The following is a 20,149-nucleotide window of genomic DNA, read 5'->3' as shown; positions in this document are numbered from 1 at the left end:
TAGCAGCTTTGGGCTAGGGTTAGGGTTAGCAGCTTTGGGTTAGGGTTAGGGTTAGGGTTAGCAGCTTTGGGCTAGGGTTAGGGTTAGGGTTAGCAGCTTTGGGTTAGGGTTATGGTTAGCAGCTTTGGGTTAGGGTTAGCAACTTTGGGTTATGGTTAGGGTTAGGGTTAGGGTTAGGGTTAGGGTTAGCAGCTTTGGGTTATGGTTAGGGTTAGGGTTGGGGTTAGCAGCTTTGGGTTAGGGTTAGCAGCTTTGGGTTATGGTTAGGGTTATGGTTAGGATTTACAGAAATCAACAGTCAAGGTGAATGGTGTGTATTTGTCCATGATGAGCAGCCATGGCAACTGTGGCAAGGAAAAACTCCCTTAGATGTTATGAGAAAGAAACCCATCCAGTGCTTTTGTACAAATAGAAATATAAAAGAAATTTGTGTTACTTTTGTCATATCAAAGCCTATACATTTACAGCATTTGGGACATGCCCTTTTCCAGAGCGCCTTACATGTATCTTATTTATACAACTGAGCAGGTGAGGGTTAAGAGCCTTGCTCAAGGGCCCAAGAGCAACAACCTAGTGGTGCTGGAATTTTTAAACTCACAATTTTTTTTTGTTATTTCAATTAAATCCGGCATCCTAACCACTGAGCTACCATTTCAAACTGGGTACACAATCTATACATTTTCCATAACAGGAATGATGTAATTCTTCCACTACTGGAATTTTTTTATAGTGCTGCAAAGACTGAATCCAAATCAGGAAATTGTCTGCTGAGAAAAATGTTAAAAGAAAAACGATTCTGTAAATTCTGTATAAAATCTGGTTTGCTAAGGGGTTTATTTGTACAATGATGCTGGATTTGTGGAAAACGTTGGCCCTAGTTTCTGCCAATCAGCCCTCATCTGGCCGGTTGAGCCGTGTCCAGTCGTATACAAGGAACATAGATGTACCAGTTCCTGTTCAAGTTTCAGGCATCTAAGAGTTTATATTAAACATAGAAAATTTTTTAAACATAAGATTTCTTGTTTGATTTAAAGTCTAATGAAAACTGATAGCAAGAAAAGCAGGAAGCAACTGTAACATTCTCAGCTGCTCTGGATGTTCTCCATAGAGAACCCTGATGTAATTGAACTGTAAAATTCTGATGCTTTACCTCTGCCTGGAGCATTACGCCATGGATGGTCCCACATGGATAAAAGATTTCCATGCCACAAAAACAGTTCCAGCTCAAGTCTCACCATTTCTCAGTCATCTCAATAATTTCACCTGGATGCTGGGGATTTCTTTTTTCTTTCTAAAAATGACGGTGCGGATTTTCTGACACTGAACATCATGTACATCTGGTTTGATCCAAAAGGGTTTCCTTTTTGAGTCTGGTTCTTCTCAAGATCTCTTCCGTTTGTCATCTCTGGCTTGTTCATTACAGAATCTAAATCTATTGCAAGATTTTAGTGACAATATCTATGTGTAAAAGTATTATAAATTGGAATTAAATCTTCTTCTTCTTCGGCTTCTCCGATTGCGTGGTCGCCACAGCGAATCATCTGTCTCCATACCCCCTGTCCTCAACATCTGTCTCTTTTAAACCATCTACCTGCATGTCTTCCCTCACCACATCCATAAAACTCCTCCTTGGCCTTCATCTTTTTCTCCTTCCTGGTGGCTCCATCCTCAGCACTCTCCTACCAATATGCCCCATGTCCCTCCTCTACACATGTCCAAGCCACCTCAATCTTGCCTCCCTCACCTTGTCTCTAAAACGTCCTACATGTGCTGTCCCTCTTATAAACTCATTTCTAATCCTGTCCATCCTCATCACTCCTAACGAAGCCATAGCCATAATAATCATAATACTTAGGATGCTTGGACGTTTTAGAGACAAGGTGAGGGAGGACAAAGTGCAGGCGATTTCACTACGCTGTTCATTTTCAGCTCAGAATTTAATGAGGATTTGAAATCGTGCGATCGTTCATCTAATGTCCATCCATCCATTTTGCCACGCCCAAGAGCGTGGCAATACCGGAGCTTGAACCCCAGGCCTTCCGATCGGCAACCCAGTGCCTTAACCGCTGGAGCCACCACTCCCCCCGTTCATCTAATGCAGTTTGGTTTTGTTTCCAGAGGTGTAAAGTGATTTTTGGACCAGTTTAAAATGACACCCCCGGTCTGGGAGCATGCGAAACATGGGATGATTTGTCTAAAATTGTTAAAAGTACAAGTCAGAAAGACATCCACTAAACTCCTGGGTGCAGTTCGAAAGCTTGGCGTAAACATCTGAGTGCATGAAAATGGAAAAACTGAGGAACAGCAGGACACATTTATTACTATAGATCGCATACAGAAATTCTGATGGATATAGAGTGTGATGAGAAAAAGTAGCCTGAGATGACCTGAGGAGGATGACCTGAGAGGAACCAGATTCAAAGAGTCATGAGATGAGCGCATGACTAGTCTTTTTAATCACACCATTTACTTATAATCTTATACTCAAGTGCTCATGTTAGTTCTCACTCTCCAGTGTTCTGTATTGTTGAAAGATTTATGATCAAACTCTTGATGTCACCCAAATGAGGATGGTTCCCCTTTTGAGTCTGGTTCCTCTCAAGGTTTCTTCCTCATAACATCTAAGGGAGTTTTTCCTTGCCACAGTTGCCACGGCTGCTCATCAGGGATAAATGCACACCATTCACCTTAACTGTTGATTTCTGTAAAGCAGCTTTGAGACAATGTCTGTTGTGAAAAGCGCAATAGAAATAAACTTGACTTGACTTGACTTGACTTGACTTGACTTGACACCAGTTCTTAGGTACAAATCCACAACATCCAGGTGAGATAAAGTAATGGTCAGATGGACAGAGTCGGAATAAATCAGCGAGATCAGGAGTGTGTGAGAAGAACTAGAAAAAGCAGTAAGCTACAGAGAAGCCACCAGCAGCAGACATATTTTAGTGCTGGGATGATTTATGATTCCCATGTGTTGAGACCCATACTCCCTCCATTCCTTCCCTGGTTCAGAGCTCAGAACAAAAACATGGCTGCTGGTGTGCATTTGTGTGAGAAAGAGATGAGAGATAGTGTGTTCAGATGTGATCACTTCATAGTGACTGGCTTTCAGTTCCCCTGTTTCTCAGTTTCTAGAAGAGCACCGCAGACACCCGGGACACGATGCATAAACCAGATGGACATATGGGACAAGGAAGAGCAAGAGGGAAAGCAAGAGAGATAAGAACAGTGGGGACAACTCAAGAACCACATGTTAAATGTTTTCTTTTTTCCCAAAACTGGATTTCTCATACACCCTAACACCCACATGAAACCTTCTCAACTGCTCTCTTCCTTCACAAAGCTTCTTCTGCTCCAGCATACTGAGGGAGCCTGGAAGACAGAAGCGATTCAGGTAGCAGCAGGAAGTTTTTTCCCATGGTTACGTCGCAGGTGGGGTGGTGGGGGTTGTGGGGATTTAAAGGCACTTTGCAAGTCTCCAGACGTCTCTCAAACTCTCCTTCTGAATGTGCATTCCTGGCTTTAATCATTTCTCAACAGAACTACAGCTGTCAGATGATGAGTGCAGAGGTTGGACAGAGCTGCCAATCAAAGCAGAGCTCCAAAAACACTTCTACATCATTGTAACGCTTTAGATCTACCTTTATCTAGATCAGCTATTTCTGTTAAGGGGCTGCCTGGGAACGGTGTACAGTAACTCCAAGGCTCCTGGGAAAACTGCAGGAATGAAGCTGTACACTAAACTTTTCAGTGTCCTAATTGTCAAACCTGACTAAAGGAACAGGTCCAAGAACAACACGCATGTCCGGCGCATTGGGAAGGTGAGATTTGTGTTAAATGCTGTGTATAGAACGGTTTTCAGCAGCTCTGACCGATGCGTCGCTGGAATTCAAATCGTAGGTTTATCTTCAGGACAGTGCACATCATGTAAACCTTATAGTAAACACAATCAAATCAGATGTGCTTTTATTGAATAAAGAAAAAAACATTTCTGTGAAAAAAACTGTTTATTTACCATTGAAGAAAGAAATCTCACGTACTCTACTCTCCATGTTGTCACATAGGCAAGTCTTCAGGAAAGAGAATTTTTAGGTTCCTAGGTAACATGCTAAGCAGTAATTTTTTATTTAAAGAGAAAGAAAGTGAAGCTAGTGAGGGAATGACTTGTTTATAGCTGCTATAACATACTGTAAGTGAGAACAGGAGCTTGTTTTGGGGGCGTTGCAGAACATTAACCGTAACTTTAAAAGGATAGACAATAAAATTGCATTCTTGTTTTTTTTTTTTTTAATGCCACCAGTAGTTTACAGAGCCTGTCCAAAGTGTGGAAACAATATTGATGGTTTGATGTTTTTTTTTTTTTTTAAAGACATGCATGTTTCTTATGCTTATATGCAACAAACACGTTAATAACGCAAAAACACATAAGAATTGTACAGTGAATGACTGGAAGAAAGTCCTGTGGAAGAAAGTTCTGTGGACAGAGTCGTAGCATTTTTGGCTCTAACAGGAGAACTTGTGTAAGACGGAGAACAGGAGAGGAGATGTGATCAGATGGCCTCACAGCCACACTCACACATGAAGGAAGAACCTTAATGGATTGGAGTTGTTCTGAAGCAGGGAAGGTTGGAGAAAAGAACCAACATGGCAGCCATTCCATACTTCACCATCATGCGATTCAATCTACATCCAAGTGTACATCCAAGCACTGTAAGCTTTATTTAGAGAGCGAATAAACCGCTGTGGGAATGAACTAGTGAAGAACATCTTTTGCAAGTCTTACAAGAGACACGGCAAAATATTTCAGCCTGAATGTTTGAAGAAATGAACTTTTCCCAGAAACCGAGAGTGTGTAAAGCTGTTATTCATGTTAAGGGAAGATTTTACAATGAAAATAATGTAAAACATTTGTCCATTGAAATATATTTTTTGCTTCCAAGTTAATCCTCATAGCTTTAAATGATTTCGATTGTTGCATAGAAACAAAAGGAACATGGATCTATTTCTCAAAACCCACAAATACCATACTAGATGTTTCAAACTTTTGATAAGAAATGTAAAGAAGAATGAAACACTTCAGGATTTGCTGCTATTTTAAAATGAAGATCTTCAGGGTAAATGTAAAAGTGATTCTGCTTTATCTTATTTTATATACCTGTACAACTATATACTTTACAGTAGCTTGTACACAGTAGTTCTCTCACATACTGTACATGTCTCCTCATATGAAAATCCCATATAATCTGACAAAACATCCCCAAAGCAGAAGGATTTGTTTGACTCTTTTACTCTTTGAGCGAAGTGGAATTCAGGTCATTGAAGAGAAGATCAAAACAAGCTACAGCGAAAGAAGAAAGAAAGACTTTTGCTTCTTTGCTTGTTCAAATATCACCACTTTATTCATTAAAGTCTGCATTCAGCATTTGTGAAGTTCAAAAGGGTTACGGGTTATCAGGATAGATTTACACAGGTGCTTAAGATGATTTTTCTGAGCAGCCGGGATACGCCTGTATACTTTCACAGCCTGGAAAACACCTCTAAACCGACATGTCTGCATGCAGTAAAACATGAGCCAGGCTTTAAAAGAACAGCCCAGCCATACAAAGTTATCTACATCATCCTTCTACACTTTTTTCTTTATAGAGAAAACAACCATTCAGTCAGTCATTTGCTACAGTATAATGGAAGCCAAAAAAAAGTTTATTTGTTAAAGGTAAAAAAAAGTGCTTTATACTTTTCACACTTTAAAGCAATGTTAGGAAACTGGGACCAGAGCACAGGGTCGGCCATGATACAGTCCCACTAGAGCACAGAGGGTTTAGGGCTTCACTCAAGAACCCAAGAGTGGCAGCTTGGCGATACTGGGTCTTCAAACCACGAACTTCTGATCAGAATTCCAAAACCCAAAAAAGAAACCCAATTTACAAACCTTCATGTTTCCGCATACAGAAGGACTTCTCTAGAAGAAAGACTTCCCCTTTATAAAGCAAATACATTGAATTACCCCTGAAGAATCCTTTATTAAGATAATAATTTTGTCAGGGGGTTCAGGGGAGCTGCTTGTCTTTTTTGTTGTCTTTTTTTAAGTAAAAAAGTGAAGCGTACATAAGCTCGCGCCGGGGTTTTAAATGTGCATGTACTGTACTTGCATGTCTCCCGCTTTGAGAATCACTGGGCTAGTTTTTTATAATGACAGCTAGCAAATTTTACATGAAGTCATTAGCTAGCTATATTAGTTACCTTGTTGCAGTCAAGAAGACCAGGTATTGTTTTATTAATGGAAAAGCACTTTTTGTTCATCTCTGAGTTAAGCATGTTTCAGTGTTTTCACTGTGTCCGATTCTCTAGAAGCTGAGTAAAGGGTCTTGCTCAAAGGCCCAGCAGTGGGATTTGAACTTGTGACCTTCCAATCCAAACTCTAATGCCTTAACCACTAAACTACAACCTCACACATAATACACCTTGTAAAAATGTATACAATAACTCCATTTCTGTTAAGATGCTAACTGCATTTCGTTGCCTTGTGCCGTAACTTGTGCAATGACAATAAAGTTGAATCTAATCTAATCTGATCTAATCCAATCAGACACATCTGGCTTCACGTAATACCTAATACCATTATTAGTACTGATCTATCCCTAGAGAAAGTGAATATGATGTAATATATTGCGCCAAGGTTGGAAAGTTCTGTCAGAAATCTGAATAAAAAGCTGCCAAAAGAGCGATAAAGTGCTCTTTACACACAGTGGGCTGTCTGGTCTTTAGTCACAGAGGTCTTACTGACGTTGGAGAAACCCCTACATATCTTTATCTGAGTCTGACAAGTTGTCATAGTGTGAAATACGACCACAAGGGTGACTGCTATTTTTTATTTATTTTTTTTATGACAAGCTAAAAAGCTAAATAAAGTCAGAGCATGTCAAAATGGTGCAGTTAGATTCATGCTCAGATTCGTATGCCAGGCTGCATATGTCATATTGGAGAGTATTTTGCCTAGAAATTCCAGCATGAAAAACCACAGCTAAGCTGAGCTGTTGAGTCAATACGAACAGGGTTTTACTTCCTTCATCTCTGCAGGATTTTAGAGAACTCCAGCTTGTCTGGAACCAAGAAAAGATTCGAGAGATTCATGTTTGATCTCCAGCCTGAAGGGCAGTTCCAAAAGCTCTTGTTTTCTCAGCCTGAGACAGATGAGGAAGCCAGTCCTGTGGGAAAGTCAGTTGTGCCCACTTTCTGATTGAGTGTCTACATCGGTCCAAAAACAAGCTCTACACACAGTTTCATTATGTATGGGACCGCATATGACATTTTGTGGTCGATTTTATTTGCTGGTTCTTTCTGACGCTGTTGTGATGTTGGAGACTGAAATGGAGCAACAGGGTTGTAGCATAAAAACAACCACAAGTGCCCTCTCACAAACACACACACACACACAACAAATATGGTTGAAAGGAAATGGTTTTGGTCTCTAAGACTAACATCTATATTCTGAATGTGGTTTGCATGTGTGGGGTTTGTTTTAGGATCGGACTTCATTCATGCTGTAAACACGTGTCCCACAGTAACGTATGTTGAAGAAAAAAAAATTCTTATCCAAATCGCTTACAATGTACAATTCCACTTTTCTGGTCTGTGTACCTTCCGGTCATTCACTTCTCATTTTGCGCTCCCTAATACGTGTCATTTTCTTTTATTAGGTAGGACCTATTTTATATAGATTTTATATAAAACATAACGAAAAGCATTTTAAAGAAGATAATTTTTCGTTTCATAAAAGCATAAGATGCACAATAAACAATAATCCACATGTCACATTAGGCAGAATAAAATTGAAATGTTCTTCTCTTTTTTTTTTTCCATCTCTTTTCTTTACTTTCTTTCTTTTTTTGGTATTATAGAAACCTTTCTAAAGCAGGGGTCCCGATACTTTTTTCTGTGAGGGCCACATCATTTTCCTTTCTTTAATAGGGTGCGTTTTGGTCTGTAACAGAAAATGACGGAGTGACTACCAGTATTATTGTAGAGATTTTATTATGATTTAAATTGAATAATTTATGCCTCCTTACACTATTTTGTTCTGCACCTTCAGTATGTCAGTAAGAATGCTTTGTCACAGAACCACCCTGCCTGTTAACCATGAATAACTGATGGCACGTAAAACACCACCAGAACTCCAACAGAGATCACATGATACCATTGATTCTGCTCCACTCAGCTAATCACCGTTGCTGCAGCAACGTTGGCTGCACGCGTTGGTCTGTGTGGTGGCGTAATTTACGATGCTGACCTCTAACAATCTCCAATGCCATGCATTCCCAGGAGCGACAACAAATCCGATCAGCCCTCGCTCACATTCCTCCAAGACAATAACCAAAGCTTTGAGACATGAGCATCCATACCAACCTGATGGAAATTAGGCCTTTACACAATATCTTCAACATAACACAACCAGCAGACAGCTCAAGTTAGTGAAAGCCAGTGGCAAGTGATTGAGTCACACACAACCCCAAAGGCATCATAATCTACCACCATCCACACATTCACAGCTCTTAAGGCAATGAATCCCACTGAAATCCCATTATCAATAGCATCAAATCCTTAGGAGCTCTATATAATATATTCAAACCCTCTGGTGGTCCACAGTCACAGAGCATAAGGAATCACGTCTCATACTAGCCAAGTTTAAACTTTTTTGTCATTCTGATTAAAATCATTCCGATTGGTTTAGAGACAGTGACACTGAGTAAAAGACAGGAGGTGAAGCTGGAGGTAGCAGAGCTGAAGATGTTGAGATTTTCGTTGGGAGTGACGACGATGGACAGGATTAGAAATGAGTTTATGAGAGGGACCGTGCATGCAGGACGTTTTGTAGACAAGGTGAAGGAGGTGAGATTGAGATGGTTTGGACATGTGCAGAGGAGGAACATGGGGGAATCAGTAGCAGAATGCTGAGGATGGAGCCACCAGGAAGGAGGAAAAGAGGAAGACCAAGGAGGAGGTTTATGGATGTGGTGAAGGAGGACATGTAGGTAGTTGGTTTGAAAGAGGCAGATGTAGAGGACAGGGGGAAATGGAGACGGATGACCCGCTGTGGCGACCCCTAATGGGAGAAGCCGAAAGAAGAAGAAGAAGAAGATTAAAATCTCAATCTCAAAATCTCAGCATATCAATTCTACCCCTCTCTCCACCGAAAAGCAGAAGCGCTTTGTTTTGCTGGAATTTAGTAACCTGGAATGGAAATTAAACTTCTGTCATTCACACAATTGTGTGGAGTGGTAGAGAGATTTATTGCCCCAGAATTAAATTTCTCTAATAATGCGTGTTGCGGTTGTTTTATACAAACTCGGAAACTGTGTGGAAAACCGCGTTGTGGCCAATCAATTCGGTGTTCACAAGAGCACAGTAAAAAGTTTTGCGTACATATTGTGCAAGGGAATGAAGACTGGGCCGATGCGAGGTGTGAAACGGATGCCAGGTGAACAGGAGGTTTGCATGGAGATTTGAGGAAGTGCATTTTGTCCCTTAAGTAATAGGTGTTATAAAGTACAGGTATTCCTCTACTTACGATGGAGATACGTTACGACGACCGCATCGTAAGTCAAAAAAGTCGAAGATAGTGCTATGACTGTGACAGCCTTTCCTGCTTCATGCCGATTTATAATTTTTTATATACATATTTACAATTTTGTCGTATCGCTCTTGACATCGTACGATCGAAAAATCGTAAGTGGAACCATCGTAACTCATGGAATAATTTGAAATCGGTTTAATGCGTTTTACATGGAGGAATTTGTATTTTGTTCGGTTTATAGAAAGGATTTTTAAACAGTTTCATTCGGATTAGACTTTTAAATTAATTAAATTGCTCCATGTAAATGCATCTACTGTTACAGAATCACACACAAGGGAAAGGAAACCTACTGTTGACCCATAGTGTTCCACTAACGACCTACAGATTCACGGCCCCAAAAGCAAAGAAAACTACTGGTGATTTACAATCCTAAAAGCAATAAAAGCTTATTGAGAACCACTTACTTCATTTTTCTACACATTTTTAAACATGTGGGAGCACCTACAGGGCATTTCATCTCATTCCTTCATGTAGGAGCTTATAGGCCACTGCATCTCGTATTTCCCACTGGAAGTGGCACTTGAGGGAATTTTATCACATTTTTCCATTGGAAAGACAGCCATTAGGGCCGTTCCTTATGCTTTCTTTACTGTACAGAGACTGTAGAAAGATTTGTCAATCCTAAAGGTAGTAAAATGTTTATAAGAGATTATTATTTTTACATTTTGCTTGCATTAAGAGTAAAAATGTTGAGACTGCAAGGTTGATTTCAGCAGCTCTTGTAGTGTTTTTCTGAAAAAGTGAATATTTACGATAAAAAAAAACAAAACAAACAAAGCAAAACTATTGGAGTCGAGGCAACACAAAATTAGACGTGCAAACGTAACACCTGATGTATGTGTGTGTGTGTGTGTGTGTGTGTGTGTGTGTGTGTGTGTGTGTGTGTGCATGCATTAATTCATGTGCATAAAAATTTTGTGTCTATAAGTTTAGCCCTAATGAGCGAACCATTGGCAGCAGTGAGATGGTATAAGCAAGAAACCAGACTCAGAAGGAAACTCTGGGTGGAACCCAATGTCCATTCATTATAGACCCATCACTGTTGTGTGTGTGCTGTTCATTGACTTGTTCAGTAAAATGCAGAACTGTTCATTATAATTCTAGTCCTACGCCATTGTAACAGTGTGTGTCTTGAGTCAGTCAGTGTCTTGAGCTTCTCAGAGCAAATCCTCAGACTGACATTTGTACTCGGTTGTATTTTACTGCCTCCTGCTGGCCGCTTTACTCACAGCACTTACTAGACACAACCTTTGTACTATACAGTACACTTAATTTATTTTGATCAAAAAGAAACTGTACGGCTTTTTAAAGGTGGGTGAACAACAATCACAGAGAAAGGACACAATGCAAAGCCAATTTCCACATCACACATTCTACACATTTAAGACTTTTACCTTCTTCTGGTTTACTTTACTGTACTGTAGACCCAGGCTGGTAAGCAAGATACCAAGTTGGTGTTTTGCTATTTTAATTATTTTAAAATATACACTATATAGACAAACATTTGTAGACACCTGACCATAAGTTTCTACAGTATGTGGTTTCCACATTTAGTCTTCATTTGCTGCTATAATAACCTCCACTCTACTGGGAAGATGTTCCACTAGATTTTAGAGTGTGTTTGTGGAGATGTCTGTGAGATTCATTCAGTTACAAGGGTCTTAGTAAAGTCAGGCACTGATGTAGGTGAGGCGAGAGGGACTGGGGTGCAGTCAGCGTGAAAATTTCATCCTAAAGATGTTCAATAGGTTTGAGGTCAAAAGCTCTTGCAGCAGGACACTCAAGATCTTCCACTCCAACCCATGTAAAGCATATCTTCATGGAGTTGACTTTGTGCACAGGGGCATCGTCATGCTGGAACGGGTTTGAGTTTCTAAGTTCAAATGAAGGGAAAACTTTTATGCTGCTTTGTACCACAAACTTTTCAACTTTGTGGTAAAAGTTTGGTGATAAACCACATTGTGTTAAAAAGTCAGGTATCCCAACCCATACTTTTGTCCGTATTGTGTATGTAGTGATTTTTAACACTCTACAACATCTATAATAGCCCAGAGACTTCAACATTAATACACTACATACAGTATTCAACAATTACTGCAATTACACGATTACCGCAATCCGTTAATGACTCGTAAACAGTGATTTTGTGTTCTGATCCATGTAGACCACACACGTATTTCAAGCTTTAAAACGTGCATTTTACAGCCGATTTGTGTGCAGAATATATTCATTTGCAATGCTGTGGAAATTTGTGTCCTTTGCAAACCCTATATTGTTATAGTTGTAGATCACGATTTGATTGTAATCATCTTCAGCAACTGTAAACATGTCCACCACTGAGATGTTCTTCCAGGTAAAATCTGGGAGATGCTTTTCAATTTATAATTGTTTAATAAGAATTCCATTCAATTCTCATAAAACTTTATAACTGAGCATCACTATATAAGTACAGAGAGATCAACAGGCAACATCTGTGTATGTTCACATGCCAGAGACTCTACCTACCTGACACGTCCCAGCCACGCACATGGCGGTCTCATTGATTCCGCACGGCGTCCCGTCGTCGACTCGTTCCGACTTGCGGACGTAGAACCGGTGTCCGATCGCACGGCAGTTGAGCTCACAGAGCTGATCTCCAGGAACTGCTAAGAATTACAGACAGTCACTGGGCAAATAAAAACAAACCATATACTCGCAGAACAACATTATATACGAGCTGGTATCAAAAAGTATATATAATATAATATAATATAATATAATATAATATAATATAATATAATATAATATAATATAATATAATATAATATAATATAATATAATAAAAAAGTATATTGCATTCATTTGATTTATACAATTTTATTTGTACATATGTTACATATTATTTAACCGAGCAGGCATTTTATTTAAAATTGTTTTAAAAAATGTAATTTGGTTTTGTCACAAATGTTAATAAAAAAATTATTTAAAAAAAAGACAAGCAATTTTATGTTGCGCATTTCTTCCGCCTAACTGTACTGAACCAAACCACGACTTTAAAACCGAGATCATACTGAGCCGTGAATTTTGTGTACCGTTACAGCCCTATTTGAAGAAAAATCCCTTCCAAATCTCTCCCAAACTGATGGATCACTGATTATACACTAACCAGGGACTAATTAGGGGTCAACCAGTGGCAAGTAAAGATGATAAGAAGATGATAAAGAGTTCATATATTGTAAATCCATTTACAACTTTTACACCATGCTAAATGCTGAACTCTCAATTCTGATTGGTCAGAAGTTAACAGCAGCCCAGAGAATAGTGATATACAGTACAAATATCTTTGGTACAATGTACAGATTGTAAAGTGTTTCCATGTAAAAGTCTATGAATGACATCATCGTATGTCATTAGAGGTATGAATTCAAGTGGTTTGACTGGCCAATTGACTTGACATTTTTTTGGTTGCATTTCCACCCCTGCTTTAAGGTAAACATGTAATCTCTGCCAGAAATGACCCGCATATCAGAACTATGCACTGACATGACAGGACATTTTAGCACCTTCGAAAAACAGCAGGATTAAAATGTAACATCCCCAATAACAACCCTAATTTGCTTACATTCCAGCTGCATTATTCACAATCCTTTCATTCATTAAAAAAGCTGACATTTTGACGTGCGTCTTAAGTGCTCATCTTATTACCCTCCAAACTCTGTAAATGCTCTCTGTGTGCGATTCCTGTTGCCTGGTGATGCTAATACATAATTTGTGGAGCTCAAGTGAAGGTAGAAAATGTATCAAAACTGCACAAAAAGCAGCAACAGTCACACTACGTGTCGGTTCACATATCGCCAAAGACACCAAAATATCTGGAAGACAACGGATTGATAGGAAGCAACATGTAAATCTTACCTTCGTTGAAAGGTTCCCATTCATAAAGCCGACCCATGAAGGGGTGATTGTTATAGGAGGAACACTGGATGTCTCTGATATTTCTGCTGGGGGGGGAACAAGGCTAACACACACAACAAAGAGTAAAAAAAAAAAAGGAATCACTGAGTGTAGCATTAGATTTTTCCCATGTGCTCAAATCTAGCTGCAAGAAGATATGGTTTACGTAGTTTGGAGTAGAAGATCGTGACTGGCCTGCTACAGAGTTCTGACCTCAACCCTAAAGAACGCCTTTGGGATGAATGTAAACCTTGACTAATAGAATGTAAATCTCAGAACTCCATACCTCACCTACATCAGCAACTGAATACTAACGCCGTGATGTCTGGATGAGCAAAATCTCCACAAACACACTATAAAATCTAGTGGAACATCTTCCCAGAAGTATGGAGGTTTTTATAACAGCAAATGGGGATTAAATGTAGAATGGGACGTTCAAAAAGGCACATACCAAATCTTATGGTGTTCACAAACTTTTGTACATATTGTGCAGTGTTCCTATAACATGTTATATCAACTGATAGTTCTGTAACAATTTTTTTCCAAAACCTTAATCAAAAACCCGAAAAGCAGCGAACAAAACAACAACCTTTCAGAAGCACTTCTATCGAATTTCATGCCATTTCACGTTCAGCAATTCCACATATAATCTTATAGCTGTCAGAGAAAGGCGTGAGCCTAAACCACTGACTCTGTAACATTCCCGCCCCCTGGATAGTTTTTATGATCGCTCTGAGGAGATGTCAGCTCCCACCTCGTTCACACATACGCACATACCAAAATCCTCTCTGCCTCAACAAGCACTGGAACTTTGACACACAATAGCAGAACTTAAACGTTTTGAGGACAAAATCATTACAGAGGTATTACGTCCTCAAAGGTCCTGTACGCTACATTATAGCACAGCGTATGGTGCATTACTACTTGATTGTTTAATTGGATGTAGCTAAAAATTGATAAAAAAAAAAAAATATTGGACATACTACTGGACATACTGATATAGCAATATTTTCCTCCACACTACAGTGTTATATTCCTTATTAAGAATACATTTGAATTGCCATACTCTGGAAAATAATATATTTAATATGTAATGTTCAAGATTCTTACATTTCCATTGCATATCTTGTACTGGCTGGAAACTCCAACACAGGAGGAAGCAGGCAGTGTTAGCATGTTATGAGGTCTCCCAGGAGATGAAGCTTGGCTAAAACCTGATGTAAGAGCGCCAGGAGAATGCGGCTTAACCTGAGACTGGAGATCCGAGCTCGGTTGATGGAGGGGAACCCAGGATGCCTGCTGGCTCGAAGTGTGATGGGTATTTTGACTTTGCTGAGCATTTCTGTGCTTCTGTCTGTAGCTGTTTTGTCTGTAGTCATACGGCGAGCGAAGCTGTCGCTGGCTGTACATGGTTTGTCCAGAGTCTTTCTGTGAAGAGACCACATATGGCATCTTCCCGTAACCGTACATCCCTGGGCTGATCCTAGTGCTGCTGCCTCGCCTTCATTACAAATATAAATTAGAAGAGAAAATTATTTACATATACATTTTCTATTACATAATAATCCTGTCCTCTTACAGTGACTTGTCCAGATCAAGATCAAGATGTTATCAAATGTTATTAAACGATACGTGGTGGTATCAAAAAAGTTTCAAGACTAGTTTTGTAACAAGCCAGCAAATGGCAGCACAAGGCTGCATGCACAGTCACAGGGAGCACCGACATTCATTAAGTCAGTGCGCCAGAAGACATCGTCCTGTGTTCATCGGGAGCTGTGCAACTGGTGCTACAGTATTCTGACCATATGCGTTACCACGTCTGCTATACTGACAACTCTTTCCATAGACGAAGATCCAACTCAAAGGTCACCTAGATCCAGTGCAAATCGCTGAAGATGCTTAACATGCTTTGAAAAAAGAGGACTTCCAGGACATATTCCAGAAGTGGCAGGAACGCTGGGAGTGCTGTATTGCTGTGCAAAGGGGACTATTTAAAGGTGAAGGTGACAGTGTGTAAACGCGGGTAAATAAAGTAAACAGAGCTAGTGTCAAACCTTTTTTTTATTTATACCACCTCGTATCTATTAAATCATATCTTCTATACAAAAAACATTCAAAGTAATATAGAAATGGTTCAAATAAAAGCAAGTACCTCCTCCCAGGCCGTGCTTCACTTTGCTGCTTTCTGGTCTCTCCGCGACTGCTATGGTGTGACCCCTGAGCATCTGGAAGAGGCCTGCTATTACCTTGATGAACGGGCACAGAGGGTCTTAACATAGATATGACAGTATTCGGATCCTTGTTCCCCGAGTGAGGACCCTGTCTGGTGGAATAAACTGTGGCTGGAGGGCTGTGAATGCGTAAGCAGGTCCTGCTTTGTTCCTGTACTCCACCACCACAGGAGCGAGAGCATTCACCCCAATGACTCCAGGAGCCCCATGATCCGGAAGAGTCATTTTCCAAAATTGGAGGCTCCACCGCTGGTCTTGGAGCAACCTGCAGCCAATGAATCGAGGAAGAAATACAGAGATCTTGTGTCATTTTGAGGATTTAACGCTTTCATTTCTTTTTTATTTATTGTAAAACATTAATGCATAACAGTGAAACTACTGGAACGGTATTTAAGTAAAGTGTGAGGCAGTAAATTGAATTAAGATTTTGGTACTGTATTAATAATTTTAGTGGTATTATTTAAAATCCTGCTCCTTCTATTCTCACCTTGAAATCTTTTTCATTTTTGTATATGGACTAATTCGAGTTCTGATAAACTGTGTTCACCACAACACATTTCAGTCAGTTCTTCCTTAGAAGAAGTGGCACCTCACACATTTTTCTCTCTCAAAATGAGTACATTAATATAATAGAGGCCTGGAGAGAAGTGAGCAGCAGTGGTTCACCAGAGAATAAAGCTCGAACAGTAGGTATTGCTGGCACGGCATCCTCAGCTGTCTGTCAATGCCAGATGACTATTCAGAGATCAAATGTGCAAAACCCCTTCCCCGCCTGTTTCTGTAACTCAACCTCTCAGTCATCTTCCAGGTCAACGAAGGGTCAAGCAGCTGATCTGCACCAACTTTTACTATGAGTGGAAAATCCAGAATGGACTCCAGTCACCTGTCCATCACTGAAATCCTGAGTCACTAAAAAATTCAATTCCCAATCACTCTGTCATGAAGGAATGTTAAAGGCAAAAACTTTCTCATCATCACCTGTTGAAACAATAAAAGCTTCGTGACTTGACATGATCTGTTGGTCAATGTGGTCTCTCTTTCATCTTGGTACTAATGACCTCTCAGTGCTCTCTCCAGGCTTCTGGATATCTGACTCTACTTTGTCCACTCCTTTTTAGACGACTTATCCCTAAACACCTGCCTTGAGATAAGCATTATTTCCTCTAATCCCGAGAAGCAAAACTGATCCCAGATCAGCAAGATATAAAATGGCATGTCTTTTTTTCTTTCTGTCTTCTCCCCTGTTAAAAACAACAGATTTGCACCAGGATCGTGTTTCCAGAAAGGGGTTTCACACCGGATGATTATACATTCTCCAGAGCGCAGGACCCGGGCTGTATTTCAGAGTTTTTGTGGTTAAGCAGGAACATTGATGTTAATTGCCTGTCATGTTGAAGCAGCTTTGAAGGTGTTTGGTGGTGAAAATTGTCTCTTAGAAACTCAAAAACAAGGTCATATGGAAAGCTGGTATGTAAATGCTAATACATGTCTATAGCCTATATTTATTTTATTAAATAAATAATCTTTTTATTCATATTATTTTTATTAAAATTTATTGTATTACATTACACTTTTATATTATTTTAGTAAATTTTTACTTTATTTCTTATATTCTATTTCACATTAAACCTTTTTTATTTTTATTGCATTTTATGACAAGGAGCAGTCATCAAAAGCAGATCGCTCCATGATGTATACCATTGGACAAAAGTTTGTGGACACCTGACCATAGGATTGGAATGTGCTTTTTGAACATCCCATTCTAGATTCAGTCCCCATTTACTGTTACAAGAACCTCCACTCTCCTGGGAAGATGTTCAACTAGATTTTGGAGTGTGTGTGTGGAGATTTGTGTTTATTCATCCAGAAGGGTGTTAATAAAGTCAGGTACTGATGTAGGTGAGGTGAGGAGGCCTGTTTTGCAGTCAGCATTCACATTCTTCCCAAAGGTGTTCAACAGGATTGATGTTAGAGCTCTATAGCAGGAGATCTTCCACTTCAAACCATGTAAAGCATATGTTCATGGAGCTGGAGAATTGTCATGCTGGAACAGGTTTGGGTCTCCAAGTTTAAGTAAAGGAAATTTACATGCTACTGCATCCAAATACCATCGATCCAATTGCGTGCCTCCAACTTCATGGTAGCAGTTTGGGGAAAACCACATACAGCTGGAAATGTCAGTGTCCCAATACTTTAGTATGTGGAGTATATGATCTGGTTAACTTGAACTAGGAATTTAGAAATTATTAAAGCATTTTAACGTAATCCAAATAAATGCTTCAAACCGCACAGGATGCCATTTCACTTGGCAGGCAAACAATAAACCCACTTACTAAACTTGGCAGAGGATAACCAGCCCACCCTGGCGAAGTCTTTACAACCTAACCTTACCTTACAACTCATTACATGAGGAATAAAGTAGTGTACTTACATGTATAATGTTAAATGGAAGATGTTTGAACATTACCACTAAAAGTTTAGGGGACATTTTTCAATAACAGCACATGGTGTTTTATTCCACTTATAGCGCAGCAGTTTACTGACATCAACCATAAAAAAGCAACATTAAATTAGTAAGTTTTCATTATAACTCGCTCTATAACAGTTATAAACGATAGTTCCAACAAAAGCTTTACTGTCACTGATACAAAGTGCTGACACTGGAGACTCCTTCCATTAATAATTTGTATATCTCTCATTGTAGTCTGACTTTCTGACATGTTTCCCTGCTGTTACACATTTCATTTAACATACAACTTAATATGTATATTACATACAGTATGTATTTTACATTTTTTTTTAAACGTTAATTTCACTGTGACCAACTGCAACCCAAAAAATCTATAAAGTATTCTGATTAATGATAAATAAATATCTCCTCACAAAATACTTCACCTACATATTTTTAATCTCATTATTTGAAGCAGCCACCATACAAGTTCCTGGGTAAATTGTTACTATGGAAACATATATATATATATATATATATATATATATATATATATATATATATATATATATATATATATATATATATATATATATATATATATATATATATATATTAGATTAATATATACCTGTGATGTACCTTCAAATGTACAATTCAATGAAATAATCATAAAATTGTTTATAAGAGCAAATAAAGTACTGATTTTTTTTTTTCTAAATGAAAATTGTGTATATACTTAATTAAAAAAAGGTTAATCTAATGTAGATCTTTATGTAAATGTAATATAATTGGCCCTTTGTTTAAAACTAGAAATTTTACCAGAAACGTCAGAAATAATAAAAAAAAACATACAGAACGTATTTTAGGTTTCTGATTTATTATACAGCATATTGTACTGTATAAACTGTCTTATGTTTCAGAATTCGATTAAACCACAAATAGCATTTCAATGGCTTCATGAGATTCGGTAGGAAAAGTCTTAAATCAGTTTAAAAGTTTTGTCCAGGGAAAGTTCAAGTGCATCTCTGGTGCCAGTCCTACCTTCTTGTGGTCCAGTGTGAGCTGGGCGTCAGAGAGGTTCGTCCACAGCAGGGCGATCACCATGACAACACTGAATAAAAACCCATGGCTTTTACTGAACTTTCACATAGCACAACAAATTTCCAATTCAAGTACGAATAGCAAGAGTCTGGATTTACAGTGGATTTACTTCGCTTTACAAAGCGAGCTCTTCTATTCACCTTGTTGTATTTATAAAGCATGTAATAAAGCAGCTATGCAAGATTCTATGAGTGTTTCCATTGTAATTGACAACTTGAGCAATGGATAATAAAGAAATACATCCTGCGAAAGCGACGTCTTTTATTAGTCTTTTAATAATAAACTCTGCATTCTTACCTGACACATGACACTCTGCTCATGCTGGACAGAAAGCGTACAGCTCTACCTGGGAAAAAAAAAACAGAGTGTCAGCTTCTGTGGTCAAGTGCAATGTCTGTTTAAGCCCTCAAGCTGCCAACTGTCTGCTCACTGTGTGGCACACAGGACACGACCATGAGCTTTGACCTCGAACATTTATGGCATTAGCATTTGGCAGGACTTCCATATCCAGAGCGACTTACAGTTATCTCATTTATATATCTGAGAGGTTGAGGGTTAAGGGCCTTGCTTTAAGGGCCCGACAGAGGCAACTGAGACAAATATTCAGATCAGAATACAGAACATCTAAACCACAGAACTACCACTTCCCACAAGTTCACCCCATGAATAATTGAAATGACCAACCTGAACAGTTACTTACTTATAAGAAAATGTTCTCTCAGAATGAGTGTATTTCACTTCACTCTACAGACTAAACAGACACATTCACAGTCTATTTATTTTACTCTTGGCTAATTTGCC

The 20,149-nt window shown here is 39.0% G+C and overlaps 1 protein-coding gene across 2 annotated transcripts in view; it reads right to left on the bottom strand.

The window, feature by feature from the left end:
• thsd4 (thrombospondin type 1 domain containing 4) overlaps positions 1–20,149 on the bottom strand; it is a 50,371-nt gene that overhangs the window by 28,406 nt on the left and 1,816 nt on the right. The window contains exons 2-7 of one of the 2 annotated variants that reach the window (XM_083552244.1): positions 19,646–19,694; positions 19,289–19,358; positions 15,717–16,060; positions 14,675–15,065; positions 13,526–13,628; positions 12,137–12,276 (exon numbers count right to left, since the gene is read on the bottom strand). In XM_083552244.1, coding sequence (XP_083408370.1) covers positions 12,137–12,276; positions 13,526–13,628; positions 14,675–15,065; positions 15,717–16,060; positions 19,289–19,358; positions 19,646–19,668 — 1,071 coding nt within the window. In that variant the 5' untranslated portion in view covers positions 19,669–19,694. The remainder of the gene's footprint in view (positions 1–12,136; positions 12,277–13,525; positions 13,629–14,674; positions 15,066–15,716; positions 16,061–19,288; positions 19,359–19,645; positions 19,695–20,149) is intronic. The other variant, XM_083552245.1, reaches the window with a different exon arrangement.

This window comes from Silurus aristotelis (assembly GCF_946808225.1).
Source record: "Silurus aristotelis genome assembly, chromosome: 10".
In the NCBI taxonomy this organism is placed as follows: Eukaryota; Metazoa; Chordata; class Actinopteri; order Siluriformes; family Siluridae; genus Silurus; species Silurus aristotelis.
The sequence above is the reverse complement of the archived record's forward strand: the minus strand, read 5'-3'. Positions and strand labels throughout refer to the sequence as shown.